The sequence below is a fragment of the Mastomys coucha genome, unplaced genomic scaffold (assembly GCF_008632895.1).
Source record: "Mastomys coucha isolate ucsf_1 unplaced genomic scaffold, UCSF_Mcou_1 pScaffold18, whole genome shotgun sequence".
Classification (NCBI taxonomy): Eukaryota; Metazoa; Chordata; class Mammalia; order Rodentia; family Muridae; genus Mastomys; species Mastomys coucha.
In genome coordinates, this window is record NW_022196900.1 from 88118312 (window position 1) to 88135811 (window position 17500).

General features: G+C 50.0%; 1 protein-coding gene across 17 annotated transcripts in view; it reads right to left on the reverse strand.

Moving 5' to 3' along the window:
- Ptpru (protein tyrosine phosphatase receptor type U) overlaps positions 1-17500 on the reverse strand; it is a 78778-nt gene that overhangs the window by 49483 nt on the left and 11795 nt on the right. For 16 of the 17 annotated variants that reach the window (XM_031378872.1, XM_031378871.1, XM_031378869.1 and 13 more), the window contains 6 exons: positions 14417-14548; positions 11327-11598; positions 10803-10884; positions 10584-10699; positions 10156-10330; positions 9400-9693 (listed from right to left, as the gene is read on the reverse strand). In XM_031378872.1, coding sequence (XP_031234732.1) covers positions 9400-9693; positions 10156-10330; positions 10584-10699; positions 10803-10884; positions 11327-11598; positions 14417-14548 — 1071 coding nt within the window. Of the gene's footprint in view, positions 1-9399; positions 9694-10155; positions 10331-10583; positions 10700-10802; positions 10885-11326; positions 11599-13086; positions 13271-14416; positions 14549-17500 lie in introns of those variants that run through there. The other variant, XM_031378873.1, reaches the window with a different exon arrangement.

Genomic DNA, 17500 nt, shown 5'->3' on the forward strand with positions numbered 1-17500 from the left:
ATAAAAGTTTAAAAAAAATAAAAGTGGATCTTACCACTTTAAATTAAGAAAAAAAAAAGACATTTCATGGTATCCCATTAACGCATATATATCAGCTAAAAAATAAATTTAACTTTAAAACATAAAAAAAAGAAAAGAAAAAAGAAATGGATGTGGTGGTGCGTGCCTGTAATCCAGCACCCAGGACACAGAGGCAGGCAGGTCCCTGGGACTGACGGCCAGACAGCTTGGCTTCTCCTGTGAGCTCTAGGCACTGTGAAACTGGTTCAAGAGCACAAGGTGAAGCCAGTGACCTGAGTATGGCTCCCAAGACACACGTGGTAGAAGGAAAGTACTGCCTCCTACAAAATGCCCTCTGACCTCCACGCACATAGTATGGTATGTGTACTCACATACGAACACACACACACACACACACCTCATAGACACACACACAGAAACATACACACACAACCATATACACCACACACACACAGAGACACAGACACACACACACATCACATACACAACACACATACACATACCACATATACATTACACCCACACACCAGGCACACACAGAAACACATGAACACAATCATATACCACACACACACACACAGACATGCACACACACGACACGTGCACACACACACACCACATACACAACATACACCCACACACCACATGGACACATCACAGACACCCCACATACATACCACACACACAGACTCCACACAAATATACCATACCACACACACATACACACATACCATGCCTACATACACACACACCCTGCTTCCAAAGAGAAACCAAGAGGGACCCAGGGCTCAGCCCATATCCCTCTGTCTGCCTTGACCAGCCTGTGATCTTAATCAATCCTCTGAGAAGGAAAAAGCCAAGGTACTTCCAAGGGTCCTTTATCCCTCACTACCTCATTCAGGGACATTGGAATCCATGCCTCAAAAGTTCTGTGAGTGCCTTCCTTTAAAGTGTCCCGACAGAGACCTTAGGACCCCCTTAGTGAGCAGCGGACAAGACCCTGTGACTCAGCCCGCTAAGGAGGACCATGGGGTCATTGTCCATGAGAATTTACTCTGCAGCCTCCTTACAGAAGATACATCTAGAAACACCAGTTCACACTCCCAACACAGGAGTGCACAGGTGACAGCTGTCCACCTAGAAGCTGAGTGCAGCAAGTTCCCGACCCCATCCAGCTTTCACTTCTTCCCTAGCCCAGGCGAGCAGCTATACAGCCATCAGAGAGAGAGTTCAGATTTCAGAACCTGCTAATCAGTCCTGCGGCTCCCTTCTCCCCAAAAAGCCAAACACACTCAAATCCCATCCCCACACAGACATTAAAGACTGACTGCTGCTTCCCGCGGCCACCCCAAGAAGGACGCCTGCCACTGGTCTAGTTGCCATACGTGGGATTTCTCGCCATTCTGGCCCAACAAGGCCACAGGTGTTTGTGTGGGTTTGGTTTGACCTCCCATTCTTACGTGTTTGGTGGATAATACTGTGTGCTCACCCGCTATCTTGCTCAGCAGTTTGACTTGGTCTCTGCTCTGCAGCTCTGGGCTGGCCTGCGTGCACTGTACCAGGGTATCCACAGAAGACAATTTGCCACCCCTGTCTTTTCTCTTGTGAGGGTGGGTCTCAGACCAGCTCTGCCCACACTACCCTGTGCCTGGAGTACCCGCCCACCTTCTTTCCTGTCCTTCAGTCACTTGCTTCCTTGTCCTCCTGCAGGATTTGGATAAGGACAGATCAAGTTCAAGGCATACTGGCTAGACAGAAGCTTAAGACTTCAGTGAGCAAGACTGTGGGGGTCCCACCAGCAGCAGCAGGTTAAGTCTGGCTCCTGGTGGTCAGTATTTCTAAGGAAGATGCTAGGCTCAGAATTTCCAGACCTTCCCAGTTTTCAAAAGAGAGATTCGGGGTTTTTATATTGCAAAATCCAGCTTTCCGAGCCCTAACAACCCACTCAGGCGACTTAAAAGCACGGCTTAGGACTCAAGACAGCAGCTTCTGCCATGGATGGTAAATGCCAGCTTAGGTGGCCAGCTCCCTTTCCAGCAGCTGGGTGACCCTGGCCTGCCCAAGAAAGGAAGGCTCTCTTGCCTCTTCTCTTTGATCCTAAAGGAGATCCCAGGCTTAAACGCCATGTTGGCCAAGACTGGTATGCGGACTGAAGGGTGTGAATCCAAGAGTCTCTCTACTTCCAAAAGCTGCCTGCCATAAGGCACCCCCTAATACACACTGGCAAGAAGGAGCTCAGGGACCAAGAATCCCTATCCGGGTGAATCCCATAGGCCACTCAGATACCAGAAGGTAGGGGGCTTGGGAAAGTTTGACACACATAGCTTCTATTAAATTACCCAGCATGGGTTGATTGTAATAAGACCAGCGAGCATTATAACGCAAACAACTGCCTCTGTCCTATGGAAGGAGCTTTAAAGGGGGGCAAGTGCACCCAGGTTCCCATCCTATATCCACTCCTCACTAGCTCTGCAACTCCAGGAAAGTTACCTGACCCTTCAGAATAACTTGTGTCAATGGAGGAAATAATGCTTACTTTAAATCTGTGACTTATCCCAGCAGTGGGGTCAGAGGACCAGAAGTTCTAGGTCATCCTCAATTACCAGCCTGAGGCACATAAGACCCTGCCCCAAAAACAACCAACAAAACCAGCTCCTTTAAAAACCAAATATAAACCAGGCACAGGCTTGTGACCCAAGCACTTAGGAGGCAGAAATCAGGGCAGTGATTCTCCACCTTTGTAATGATGTGTCACTTCAATACACATTGTGCTACTTCATCCAATGGTCTTAGATGACCCCTGTGAAAGGGCCATCCAACCCCCAAGAGGTTCCGAGGACCTCTGGGCTAGACAATCAGGACGTCAAAGTCATCCTTGGCTACATAGTAGTTAGGGGTTAGCTTGGGCTATATGAGATCATGCCTCAAAATAAACATAAGAAAAAAGGAAAGATAAGCATCTCATAGGACCTGGTAAACCAGAGCACCTGGCCAATAGTAATCAATAAAGAAATGCGTGCACCAAAGCGAGACTTCTGTAGCAACATGAATTAGCAGAAGCATGCTGCAAAGCAATAACATGTCCGAGCCCTTCTAATCACTCCTGACTGCTTACCCTAAAGAATACGATTCAGGAGAATACAATGAACAGCAAGCATTTAATTTTTTGATGTCGTATAACAATAATAAGGATATAGAGACAAACAACCCAGCAATCTGGGGACACAGTGGATGTCTGCTGGCAATAACATAATTACAAACGGTGTCGCACACAGACCAGCACCGAGCAAACGAAGCAGAATCCTGAGCACCCGCTCCATCCCAATGGCAATCGTGTGAAAATCCGCGCTGAAGACATATGGACGGAGACTGGAACAAGACGGAAAAATTAAGGCAGCTGTTGAGCTAGGATGGTGATTCAGAGAGCTTTTTTTTTTTTTTAAAAGCCTTTTACTGGTGCAATATTATTGTTTTTACAGTAAATAATAGAGTGGAGGGAATTGCGGGCCTGCAGAGCCTGACAACACAGCTGCCCAAGAGCAAAACAACCCCAGGCCAGACTCCAGGGTGGTAATGACAACAAAGAGGAGCCTGTGATTAGGAGAGGGATCTCCCCACCTGGCACCTGCCCCATCCCCACCCTTGGCTAGCCTGAGGAAAGTGTTTATCTGTACCTGACACTAGTGGACACTTAGCCCCAGGCAGGGGAAGTACTGATGTCAACATTCATTGGAAATGCAGAGGTGCCAGCCTCGGTGGCTAATGCTGATTCTCAATCTAAAGGATCTAAAACCACCTGGAGATGAGTCTCTGGGCATGCCTGAGTGGGATTTTCTTGATGGGGTTAACTGAGGTGGGAAGAACCACCCCAGATGAGGGTGGCACTATACCATGACTTGGATCCCAGACTGAATAGAAAGGAGCCAGGAAACTGAGTACCAATATCAAGTATTCTGTTCTCCCTGACTACCTGCCATGTGGCCAGCTGCTTCAAGCTCCAGCTGCCCTTACACACACACACACACACACACACACACACACACACACACACATATATACACACATATATACACACATACACACACACACATATATATATATATATGTAATTATTTTTCAGCCTCCCTAAATGTACTCAACCTTCATCCCTCAGAAAGGTTGAGGCCCTTCATTAAAGCAGTCTTAGCCTGTTGAGATTGAGTTTGTCTGCCTCTCTGCATCACTTTCATACAGTGAGATTCATCCTGTGTGTGTGTATGCGTGTGTGTGTGTGTGTGTGTGTGTGCGCACGTGTGTGTGTGTGTGTGTGTGTGTGCACACGCATGTCAGAGTCCTCTGCCTCCACTCAATGCACACAGTGATTACAGGCACACAGTACCAGCCTCATCTCTTTTATGTTGCTGACAGCAAGCACTTTGTTGACTGAGCCATTTCCCCAGCCCCACAACCTGAGTCCTTGACCCACTGACTGATGGCAAGCAAGTCCCATCCCCATCTGCACACTCAGGAGACTGCAGCAGAGATTTTCCATGGGCCTCAAGCTCTGATTTCTTTTCTTCTAAATGGCAAATCAAAAACCCCTTTGAAACATGAAGAACAGCATATTGATGATGGCTGTCACTTCTGGAGCGCCTGTGGTGTGCCAGGCACACTACTTCACACATATGTAATGCGCTCCCCTACCACTGCCCAGATCAACCCAAAACACAGCAGGACCCCGAGGATCAGCCCCACAAGTCCATCCCAACATTTATACTCCCCAAAAATCTGAATGGGGGGGGGGGCTCCAACCTCAACCTACTGACACTTTGGATCACACAATTTGTCCCTGGACAGCTGTCCCTGGCCTCTACCTCTTCGTGCTAGTAGCATCCCCCAGCAGCAGCCAGTTTGGCAGGCAACATGTCTCCAAACACCCCCAAAGAATCATCCCCACTGAGAACACTAAGGAGAGAGATGTGATCCTGCCACATGGCTTTGAATGCCATCAACACCCTCTCTGTACTGACAACTTTCTGATTTGTACCAGCAGCCCGCACCCTTCTCTCAGCCCCTCCATCACCCATCTAGCTGCCTGGTGGGGACGGCCACTGGCACACTTGATGGCATCTCAAAGTCATTGTGTGCAAGGCACCACTTCTAATCTATGACACTCCCCAGGTCACTACCCACCCCCCCACCCCCCACGCCAAACTCTGCTGTGGGCTCCTTTGCAGTCTGTGACAGCTCCATCCATCCAGTTACTCAAGCAAAACACCTTGGAGCATCCTGGGCCCCCTCTATTTCTTTCTCCTTCATCCCTTAGCAGATCCATCAGCAGATGCCGCTGACTTCAGAACCAACCAGGCTGAGCTGTCTTCTTGGTCACTTTCACTCAGCTCCCAGATCCTGTCTCTGGCTGCAATAACTGTGGGTGAGCGCTTCCTGTGTGTCTTCTTCAGGAACTTTTGCCCTCTGTCACAGTTTGGCTCTCTGTTGCTATGATAAACATGACCAAAAGCCGCTTGGGGGAGAAAACGTTTATTTAGCTTCCACTTCCACTTCTACACCCTGGTCCATCATCCAGGGAAGCCAGGGCAGAAGCTCAAGGGAGGACATTCCCTCATTCCCTCCCTCCCTCCCTCCCTTCCTCCCTCTCTCTCTCTCTCTCTCTCTCACACACACACACACACACACACACATTGCTCAGTCCTGATTTCTTATAAAACCTAAGATCACCTGTCTAAAGAACACCTACAGTGATCTAGGTCCTCCCATATCAATCAAGACGATGCCCCACCGATGTGCTCACAGGACAATCTAATATAAGCATTTCCCCCGTTGATGATCCCTCTTCCTAGGTGCCTTGTTTGTGTTCAGTTAAAACTAGCCAGTACACTCTTCTACAGTCAATCCATGAAATCTCCAGTGCAGACCTGACCACCAGTTGCGCATGCTCACACCTACTTAGCACCAGTTGCGCATGCTCAATCCTGCTCTCCAACCCCTGCTGTCGCTTACCCAGCTCGCTCGCTGGTGAATCTGACATCCCAAGCCTTGTTTATGCATCTTCTCTCACAGGTCTCCCCACACTCCAGGCCTTAGCACTCAAAGGTCTGCCTGTCTGGACTGTTCCTTCCTTAGCACACTGTACCCCCAGAGCACACTACCTGACTCAGCCCCTCACCTCCTGCATGACTCTGCTAAAAGCCACCATCTCAGTAAGACAGTCCTTCAGCTTTTTATAAATAACAATCCTCCACCCTCTCCCTGTCCCCGCCCTGATTTTTTCCTCCTCACGTACTTATCACCATCTGACAGACTATATATTCCACTTGTTTATTTATTTATCGTCTGCCTCCTTCTGCCAGGACACAAGCTCCCTGCAGAATCTTCAGGGGACTCAAACGCTGGTGGCCTCTGTCTAGGGTGCAGCCATATAACCCTAGCAACTGTAACATTATCTGGTAAATAATAGTCAATAAACACCCGTTGCCCGAATCTTTACGCTACCTCATATGGTAGAGATTAATGTTCTTCCCACTTACAAAACAAGAAGAATGCAGCAGCGCATCCGTGGGCCCATCACCCCACCCGGACCCCTCAGCGAGAAGACAGTGTCCCCACAGCGACACTGACCCACCAACCAAGTACCTCTCTCTCCCAAAGCTGGCATCGACTTAGATGCGAGTTGGCCCACAAATCAGCTTTTAATAACACTTAAGAATATGAATTGCAGGCTGTCAAGATGGCTCAGTAGGTAAAAAATGCTTGCTGTCAAACCTGACAACTTGAGTTCGATCCATAGGACCCACGCGGTAGAAGGAGAAAACAGACTCCAGTAAGCTGTCCTCCAACCTGCAAATGTGCACGGTGGCAAGCACATGCCCACACAGAGACAAACACTAAGTAAATAAATTTACCAAAAAATCAAAATGAAATGTAATATTAATTGTAAAAACTGTTTGACTCTTAACCTTAAATATCATACATTATTCAAAATAGACCATGAACGTAAAGATGAAACTGTCACACTTTTTTTTTTTTTTTTTTTTTTGATTTTTTGAGACAGGGTTTCTCTGTGTAGCCCTGGCTGTCCTGGAACTCACTCTGTAGACCAGGCTGGCCTTGAACTCAGAAATCAGCCTGCCTCTGCCTCCCAAGTGCTGGGGTTAAAGGCGTGTGCCACCATCATCCGGCTTGAAACTGTTACACTCTTAGAGAAAAAATAAAATAAAAGAAGAAATAGAAAAGGACTTTTGACAGCAAGGTCTAGGCAAAGAATTCTTATGCTTGACTCCAAAAGCACTGGGCAATTAAAGAAACAGAAATTCATCAAAATTTAAAATGTTTGCTCTGATCTATGTAAAGACAATGAGGAGAGAAAATCCCTATCGGGAGAAATACCTACAGATTAGACATTTATTAATCCATTTAATGCATTAATAATATGTTCTAGGTACATCTAGTATCAAGAATGCATAAAGAAGTCTCAAAACTCTATAGAAAAAAAAAGCAATTCTATTAAGAAATGAGCAATGATATGAACAGGCGATCCGCTGAGCAGCACAGGCGGCGGCGGCAACCATGTGTGGAAAGATGTTCAGCAACACTAGACTTACAGAAATGCAAATCAGGACCATGGGAGGGAGGGAGGACTCTGCTATTTAAAGCAATTGCTGCTCTTGTAGAGATCCTGGGGTTCAGTCCCCAGCAACTACATCAGGTGATTCACATCTGCGTGTGTAACTCCAGCTCCAGGGGGGACCCAGGGCTCTCTTCTGGCCTCCTCAGGTACCTGAGCTCATAAGTGCACATACTACAAGCTCACACATGCACATGCATGCACACACACACACACACACACACACACACCAGCAAAACACTACAAACCACCATGCATGGTTCTATTGTATAAAACATCTACAAAAACGAAATCAAGACAGATGGAAAGTAGACTCGTGCTTGACTGGGATTTCAGGATTAGGATGAACTGGGCGATTATTAAATGGCATAACGTTCCCACTTAAGAGTGATGACATATTCCAAAACCAATCATTAATAGTTGAGCAACGCCAGAGATACTTACGGCCTCTAAACTGTAAACTGTAGTGAGTGACATATACAAATGTAGATCATATTGCAATAAATATTGTTACCAAAAAAACAAATTCAAAAGAAGCAATTTCAAAAAGGTTATATACTGCATGATGTCATTTATGGAGAGGAGAAAACTCTAGAAATGAATGACTGATCTGTGGTTTCCAAGGGGGTGGAAGGAGGAAGAGAGAAGTGGGTATGAGTGTGGTCTAAAGCAGCAATGGGAATGGTCTATAGCAACCCTGACTGCTCAGGCTTCCCACGTATACACAAACCTACACAAAAGGCGATAAATAACACAAAACTAATTACACATACAGAGACACACAAACACGGGAAACTGGGGGGGGGGGTCTGTTATGACATCTATGGAGTCTATGGGTGTCAATTTGTTGTTACACGTTTTTGTTACATTGTATAAATTATTTTTCAGTGGCACATTTGGTTTGGGGGGAAGGAGGGACAAGCATACCATAGCACACATCTGGAAGTCAGAGGGCATCTTACGAGAATGGGTTCTTGTATTCCATCCTGTGAGTCTCCATGTGTCGGGGTTGATAGCAAGCACCTTTTACCTACTGAGCCATCTTGCCAGCCTCAGATGTCAATCTTTATTGTAAAATTAAGCTATAGTTATCTAAAATGGAACTACTGTAGAAAACACGATAGAGTAAGGAGGGCCTGTGTTCTTACAACAGCATGTGAATCTACATTGAGAATCTACATCTCTCACTAAGAAAACTCCAGAAACAACAGCACACTGGCATCCCTTTCTCTTCTTGCTAGTCTTCTGGGTGCAGGTGCATCAGGGGTCCTTAGCAACTGCTATGTTATCCTCCTAACTCAACGCCAGGTCCAGGGAATCCAGACAAAAATCCATCACACACAATTTTTAATTGATAGTGTTTAAGAATCTGAACCTAGCCAATTAAGAGTTCTGGTCCCATCTCTGCCACTCACTGGCTGTGTGTTCTTTGCCCAGTCGCCTAACATCTCTGTCTCAGTCACCTCACCTGTGAAGTAGGAATGACAACAACCCATCACAGAGCTCTGTTAAGTTCCCAGGTTTGTTTTCTTGGTCTGTCTTTTTGGTTTGGTTTGGTTTGGTTAGGGAGGACTGGCGTATTGTCTTTTTCTTTGTTTCTTTTGTTTACCTTGTTTTGTTTTATTTTTATTTATTTATTTTTTTGAGACAAGCTGTGGAGAAATAGCCCAAGCTATTTTATACACGTGTCAATAAATATGTGTGTGTCAGGAGGCCTTGCTGCCTCTGTGGAAGAGGGCCTTCCTGCGACCCACCTGCACACTTGGTCCGGCTGATCAATGGTGGCCCTGGGCGGCCTGTGCCTCCATCTCCCGGGCGTGTGAGCAGTACGCTGATCTCATACTCAGTGTCCGGGTCCAGATGCCACAGCTTGTAGGTCTGCAGGTTGACAGCGTGCACCTCGGCCCACGGACCGCGTGCCATGCGGTACTCGATCTCCTTGCGCACAATCGGCCCGTCGCCAATGATGGAGTTGGTATTGAGCTGAATGATGAGGTAAGTGGGGCCTGCACGCAGCAGCTGTGGGGGCGCGATGGGGGTGGGAGGCTCTGCGAGGATATGCAGAAGAGGAGGAGCCTACTAATGCCACTGTGTGGCCCTAGAACTCCACGCCCACTCGGAACCCCCAAGCTTAGGCCTGGGGGACCCCAGCACACTTGCTGGGTTAGCACCTGAAAGACGCGTGGAGATTCAGCCCAGCTCCGTGGGTCCTCCTCTCATGCGGCCAGCCCATCCCTCAGCCTGGCCACACTATTCAGGCCACAGCTAGAAACTAACTCTGTAACCTCCTCCGCCCCCATCACGAGACCTTCTCCGTCCTCCCAGGTCCCTCAAGCTGCTACCAAGCATTCGGCAAAATCTGCCCTGCGACCCCCACCAAGTCCTCTAAGGAACTATGTCCATGCACAACTCTACACGGACTCTGCCCTATGCTGTCCCCACGGGACGGGCCTTCCTCTGCCCTATGCTGTCCCCACGGGACGGGCCTTCCTCAAGGTCAATCCGCTGACCTTTGACAATGAGCTCTGCGAAGTTGGAGACGCCAGCACCACGTGGGGCCTGGGACACACAACGGTACAGATCCTGCTCTGCGCGGCCTACAGAGGCCAGTGGGAAAGTGGCCAGAAAGCGACGGTGGCTGATGTGCCGCACCCCGGCCGCAGGCACCAGCACCCCACTCTGCCGCTGAAGAGACAAAGGGATGGAAGTTAGGAAGCAGTGTATGTATATGAGTCCCTACAATCCCCAGGGACATTTGAGGATCCTAGAAGTGGCCTCCATCCCGGAGTTAGGGGGATGCAAGCTGGCAGAGCACAGCCTAGAGAAGGCAAGACAGATGCTGAAGGGAGGACCCAAAACCCCAAAAGGGAATCCAGCCAAGAAGGCAAAAAGGTCCTCGGCTACCTTCCAGAGCCAAGTCTCCAGGGGACACCCTCACCTGCAGGAAGAAGCGTTCTGCCTCTGCGGCTCTGCCTGCTGCCATGCACTGGAAGGACGCGTTCTGGCCCGCATTGACCTCCACATCTCCAAGACGGGAGAAGTGAGGGGCCTTTGCTGTGGGAAAACAGGCAGAGCCCCAGCATGAGCTGGGCCTGCATGCCCTGCAGGCGGGAGCCAAGACTACCCGCATCCTCTGTCCGGGTGGACTGGGACTCACCGCAGGGGTAGCTGAACAGCAAGATGTCGTCTAAGCCTATGTAGCCCTTGTGGTCTGGGGAGATGAGGGCCTCAAACAGCACCTGAGGGCACAGCAGGCCAGTTGTCAGAGTGACATCCCTCCAGCCCAGCGTGGCCCCAACCCGATCACTCTCTGCCATCCAATGCCAACCAGCTCACACAGACCCTCACTACCAAGCCAGCTGGTTCAGGGCTGTGGGCAGAGAAAGTAGAGTCACGGTCAAGGCTAGAAGTTTCATCCCAACTCTGTCAATTCCCTCAAAGCAGCAGAATTCTTCTAGTCAGACAGAATTTCCACTTGAGTCCTGTTCCAACTCACCCTCAACATTGGCCATCCTACTAACCATGACCTCTGACTCTGTGCCCACACCGACCATGAACTAACTCCAAACTCAACCCCAGATTGATTCCTGATACTGAACGGCCTAGTCTGATGTCAGGATGGCCTGCCCTGCCCTTACCTCCAAGCCCAAGCAAGCCGACCACTAACTAAACCCAGCCCACCTGATACTCATTGGGCCAGAAGGTGCTGACAGCCAGTTCAGCCTGGTGCCACTGACGGCCATGGGATCCAGTCATATTCCATACGGCACTGCCCAGAGGGCCCCCATTTACGCGCACATAGACGCCCAGGGTGCCTGGGCTGTGCCCATCCCTGCTATACAGGAAGTAGCTGAACTGCACACAATGGGTGTCGTTCTCGCTCAGGGTCTGGAAGATGATATGGGCCCTCTGGCCTGGAGCATGCTGGGAAGCATTGACCATCAAGTAGGCACCTGGAGGGAGAAAAGGAAGAGGCAGAAGGCAAGGAGACCTTAGGGGGAAGCCAGGGTCACACTCAGAAAGGACAGAAATGAAGCAGCCACTGGGAATTTGGGCTCTTAATTTCTTAACTTGGGCTCTTCAGTTCTCAAATTAAGGTAAGTCCCTCCCCTCCTCCATGGTCTGCTTCCCAAAGGAGAAGGCTAGGACAGGAAAAACACAAACTCAGCCATGTCAGAACCCACGCGGCCCTCACCACCACCCACTTTCCCTAGCCCTGCATTAGGTCATACATCACAGGGCCGGTCCCCTGGGGTCACTGATTCCAAAGTTTCACAGGCTCCCCCACCCCCACTCCCATACCGTGTGCTTGCCTCTGGCTCTGATCATTCATAAAGCCTGTGACAGTCCTGCTACCAGCCTGTCATGCCTCAGGCCTTCGCTGTGTCCTCACACACAGGCTCCAGAGCCCAAGCTTGATGAATATGTAGGTCAAACTGAATGAAAGGTTTAACTCTCCCCACCCACCCACACCGGATTCTGACACAAACACCCTACGTTCCGACCAGAAGATCCTCGATGTGTGATGGAGATGGTGGGGAATGTCTCTGAACCTGGCTGGCAAGTAGGCTTCCCTTGGGGTGAGGGGGATGCAGATGCCAAGGAGAGGCCCAAAGCCACCCTTGCACAGCAGCCACCAGGCACTGTCCCCTCCCGGACTTGGCTGACAGCACATTCTGAGCCTGCTCAGGAGGGCTCCCCAGGGACTCAGCTGAAGGGATCTCATTCATCTCTGTGAGCCTGGAGTAAAGGTGGCTGCTGCCTGTGTCCTGCAGGGGTAGGGAATGAATGCCTGGGTCCCTATCCCCACTGGAACCCTAGAAGGGACACATTCCTAGCCAGACACTTGTTAGCCAGTGCCTGTGGACTCTTCTCTCCCCTAAGGTAGCTCCCTCCTCCAGTGTGACACCTTGACTCTTCCTCCGTTCCCTGCAGCTCCCCTCACCCCTCCCCCGTTTCATCCCTGTCCACCTGGACTTCCCCTAGACTGACTAACCACCAAAACTCACCCCTCCTCCCAGACCTAGCTCTTCCCTGAGTCACCACGGAAGAAAAAGAGGCGAAGACTACAGGTCTGGAAAACATGAATCTATGCCAGATCCTTACACTTGAGAGCCTGCTAAGACTTGGAATGAATGACTGGGTCTGGGGTGCACAGAGGTCACACAGAGACCCTGCAGGGTGGGTACCCTTATGCATCCCTCTCAGACAAGCTAAACAGTGATGCCTCTAAAACACAGACAAGGAGGGAGGGCCCTGAAGAGAAGAGACACACCCAGAATGATGCAGATGGGCAATGACCAGAGAGGTAGGGAAGGCCGCGGTGGAAGCGAGTCTGCTTCCAGAGCCCAGTCAGTGCCAGCCAGCCCCAAGGGATCTCTCACCTACAGTTGCTAGTCCACCCACCACTAAGAACCACCACTGCCCTGGCCCACTCTTACCAGCAGATCCCATGTTGGCCATGCTGGGAGTTGAATAGCCAAGGCCCTGGGCTACCTCTATAACAGGATACAGAGGAGAGAAGACTGGCTCTCTGTTCTGCCATTGACTCAGTCTATCCTACAATGCTTCATCAGTAATAAACTGGCTCCTCAGGCCTCGATCTCTCTTATTCTTTTTCCTTTTAAAGATACATATGTGATGGTTTGTATTTGCTCGGCCCAGAGAGTGGCACTATCAGAGGGTGTGGTCCTGTTTGAGTAGGTGTATCACTGTAAGTGTGGACTTTAAGACCCTCATCCTAGCTGCCTGGAAGTCAGTATTCTTCTAGCAGCCTTCAGATGAAGATGTAGAACTCTCAGCTCCTCCGGCACCATGCCTGCCTGGATGCTGTGATGTTCCTGCCTTGATGATAATGGACTGAACCTCTAAACCTGTAAGCCAATTAAATGTTGTCCTTATAAGAATTGCCTTGGTCATGGTGTCTGTTCACAGCAGTAAAACCCTAAGAAAACATATGTTTTTAAATTTTATGTATTTGGGTGTTTTGCCTACATGTCTGTGTACCAAATATGTGCAATTCCTTAAGAAGCCATAAGAAGGCATTGGATCCCCTGGTTGTGAGCCACCATGTGGTGCTGGGACTTGAACCCAGGTCCTCTGAAAAAGCAGCTAGTGCTTTTAACCACTGATCCATCTCTTTAGCCCTCTTTTCCTTTTTCTCCCAGTTTTATTTTAAGGGCACTATCTCACCAAGTAGCCCAGGCTAGCCTCAAACTTGTGACCCTCCTGCCTCATGTCTATTCTTCTCATAATTTTCAGTTGATCCTGTGCCCAGTGAGGAAGGCTACTAGTTGCCAGGCACTCTCAAATATCCTTAACAACAGCAACTATACAACTGACACTCTGTGTGCCATCTCTGTGCCCTGTCCTACGGGACACTGGTCTCCCATTTCATAGTCAAAACAACTAAGGTTCAGAGAATTTGAGCAGCTTACTAGAGGCCACTGAGCTGGCAAGGGGATAGAGCCCGCATTTGAACTCATGTCTCCATGATTCTGGAATGAGTGTTCTCAAGGCCATCATTTGATAGGAGACCAGTACTAGAATCTACACTCAGCCTCCGGATTCCCAATCTAGTACTGAAGTGTACGTCGTTAAGTCAAGGTTGGGAAGGGCTCAGGGTTCCCAAGAAGAAGGCAGCAGTATACCCAGAGACCCCATGTCACCTCTCCCAAGTATCCTTAAATCCCAGAAAGAGCAGGAGACCCTGGGGAAGAGCTAGAGAAGAACTGGAAGGAGAGAAAGAATACTGATGGGGAGTAGGCTCACCATGGGGCAGGTCTGCAGGAGTCCTGGTACCGGGGTGGATCCGCACTTGCTCCCACTGGAAGTCATCATACTGAGCCTGGCTGAACTCGCAGGGCACGACCGGGTCACTCGCCTCCTCGAAGGTGCAGCCAGCTGTGAGGATAGGGCCTGGTTGGTTAAGCTCAGGCAAGGAGGACTCCAATACAACACTTCAGGTCCCCCCACTGTCCCCTCCACTGCTCAGGCTACCCTCTTCCTCCCGTATCACGGCTCCCTCCAACTAACAAAGTTCTCCTAACCTCCTCAACCCCAACACCCTCCCCTCATTGTTCCTTATCAATACCAAGACTTTGCATTGGCCACCCCCTATCACTTCCCAGGATCCCCCATCACTTCCCAAGATCCTCTATCACTTCCCAGGATCCCCCATCACTTCCCAGGATCCCCATCACTTCCCAGCATCCCCCATCACTTCCCAGGATCCCTCATCACTTCCCAGGATCCCCAATCACTTCCCAGGATCCCCAACAGCTCAACCATCCATTGAGGCTCTCCTTAATAAAAAAAAAACAGCCATTATTCTTATTGCATCACGCAGCCTCAAACCATCCTACAAGATCAGCACTAGATTAGTCCCATTTAACAGGCCTGGAAATGGAGGCCCAGCATAGCATGATGTTAAGCACCAAAGGCAGAATGTGTCGCTTTCTGTGTCCAGTAACAATGTGTCCAGACACCAAAGGAATTCACTCAACCATGGCCCAATCAACTTAGATCTCTGTCCCCAGGGATGTGACACAGGGAAGCTCTCTGTGGATTGAACACATGTTTGATGGGAGGAACTTAATTCTGGTGACTGGAAACCAAGATTAATAATCTGAGTTTGACAGAGGAGGTGACCGAGGTTCTGAGAAACGAAGGCCTTTGCCCACGGTACAATACAATAGTAGCTCAACTAGTAGCTCAGTGGTGGGCGCTGGAGATGTGGGACAGACTTAGGTTTCAATCTTGGCTTTGCCGTTTGCCATCCTTAGCAAAGAGGGGTGCTACTGGTTCCCGGATGAGGAAAAGAAGCTGGATTTGAATCCATGCCCATTGGAAGCTCACACTCCCCAGAAATCTGAAAAGGGGAGAATGAGCTGCTTCTGGGTCTCAAGAAGAAGAGGGCAGGAGCGTTGTAGGCCAGCAGGTGACGTCATAGGTAACGTCATGGGTGACGGCATGGTCAGGGCAGGCAGCAAGCACCCGCCCCTTGAGGACTGGCTGCGTGCATTTCACCTGTTTGCATGTTCCCTGTTCCCGCCGGCCCTGTAATGCGGCACATGCAAACACACAGGCAGAGCTGGGCATGGCTGAGCTCCTCACTGTTGGGGTCTCTCGACTCCTTAAACTCCACCAGAGAATGGGAAAGAATGGGATGCATGTGTCAGCCCACACCAGGCAGACTGGGGGTAGTGAGGGAGTCAGTGCAGGAAACCCCACAGTGCTTTGTGTCTCTTTGTCTGAAAAACTCCAGTCAGCGCTGTGCCCTGAGGCATGAGGTAAGTGAGTTTTAATGTCATCTTTGTTGGAAGGGCCCCAGCTCTCCCCCTCACAAAAAGCCCACAGCCTGGCACAGAAAGAAAAGGTGGCCAGAGAGTGGTCTTCCTGGTGAGGGAAGTGCTCACTTCCTGCCCATGGAGGTCCCGGCCAATCACAGGGACAGACTATAGAAAAAAGGAAGATTTATCGCAGGCTAGAGTCAGGCCTTTCTAGTTCCTACGGAGAGGCAAAGTGGCGGCCCCAGGCATCTCCTCCAGGGCCCTGTCAGGCCTGAGGTAACCAGCCCTGTGGCTTCTTCACCATGGTCCTGAGCCAGGCACAAGACCAGACAAGCCACCCACCCCATCCAGAGCTTACTGACCTCAGACGAACAGCCAGACTGGGGTCTCTACTAGAGCAACCTAACCTCCTGACCACAATTACATGATTCCCCCAGGCGACTAACCTTAGCAGGAGTGGCTCCCTGTTGACTGTGCCTGGCCCAGCCTTATCCATATCCCCCTAAATGTCAGGCAAATGTCAGTGACCACCAGACTCACTGACTCCTGGCCTCTACCAGATGCCCTCTCTATGTGAGCACAGTCAGGATGACCCTCATGCGTAGATTCAAATCATCCAGGGTGTCCCTGGTAGCCAGAGTGACCATTCTCACTAATCCCTAGTCAGCCCCAGACCTGGGCCTCTAGGCCAGGCCCGGTTCAACTTCATCTCTTAGAGAACAACAACTCCCAAAGGGAGCCCCGTCTCACCCCCACCCCCACCCCAGCTCTCTCCAGCCAGGGGAGCAGCCAGTTCCTCCTGCCCAGGGCTTCAGCACCACCACAAGGGGGCGCCAATTACCACCACGCCTGCCCTGACTACTGTGCCCAACCAGCATGAGGGACTCAGTGTTGATGTTATTCCTGTCATACAGATGGACTCTGTGTGATGCTCAGAGAGGACCAGGGGCCACAGAGCCGCTCTGAGCAGAAGACACAAATCAAATCACCTGTCTTTATCCAACGAGAGTAGGCACAGACAAAGTAAGACTCCGACTTAGTTTCACACTCAAGGCCCGTCTTTCCAATGACAATATGGTGCAGGATGATTGGTGATGGGCACCATGACAAACGCAAGAATGATTAAGGGCTGGGGGTGGGGTGGATTTCAGTCACAGGGGAGCTTTGCCTAGCATGTGTGAGGCCCTAGGTTTGAGTCCCCAGCATGGGGAGGGGGTGTGGGGAGAAAAAGAAAGATGCTCTATCTTGCTTTGGACAGCTTCCTAACCTGAGCAAAGGTGGGGAAATGGAAGCTGAGAAGGGTAATGGTTAAAGGGCACAAAACGGGTTGTTGGCACTGGGAGGCTATGTCTGGGCTGAGCCTAGGGCCACAGAGTGAAGGGAGGAAGGAGGGAAACCTAGTTTGTCCCCAGCAAACGGAGGAGCTTGGGCTGGCTGTCACGATGGGAAACCAGAGGCTGAAGCCAGTTCCTAAAAAGCTGTGGATGCCAGGGCAAGGAGTTGAGCCTACCGCTGAACTGGGGCTCCCACAGGAGCTGCTGGGGCAAAGAATGCCTGGATTCTG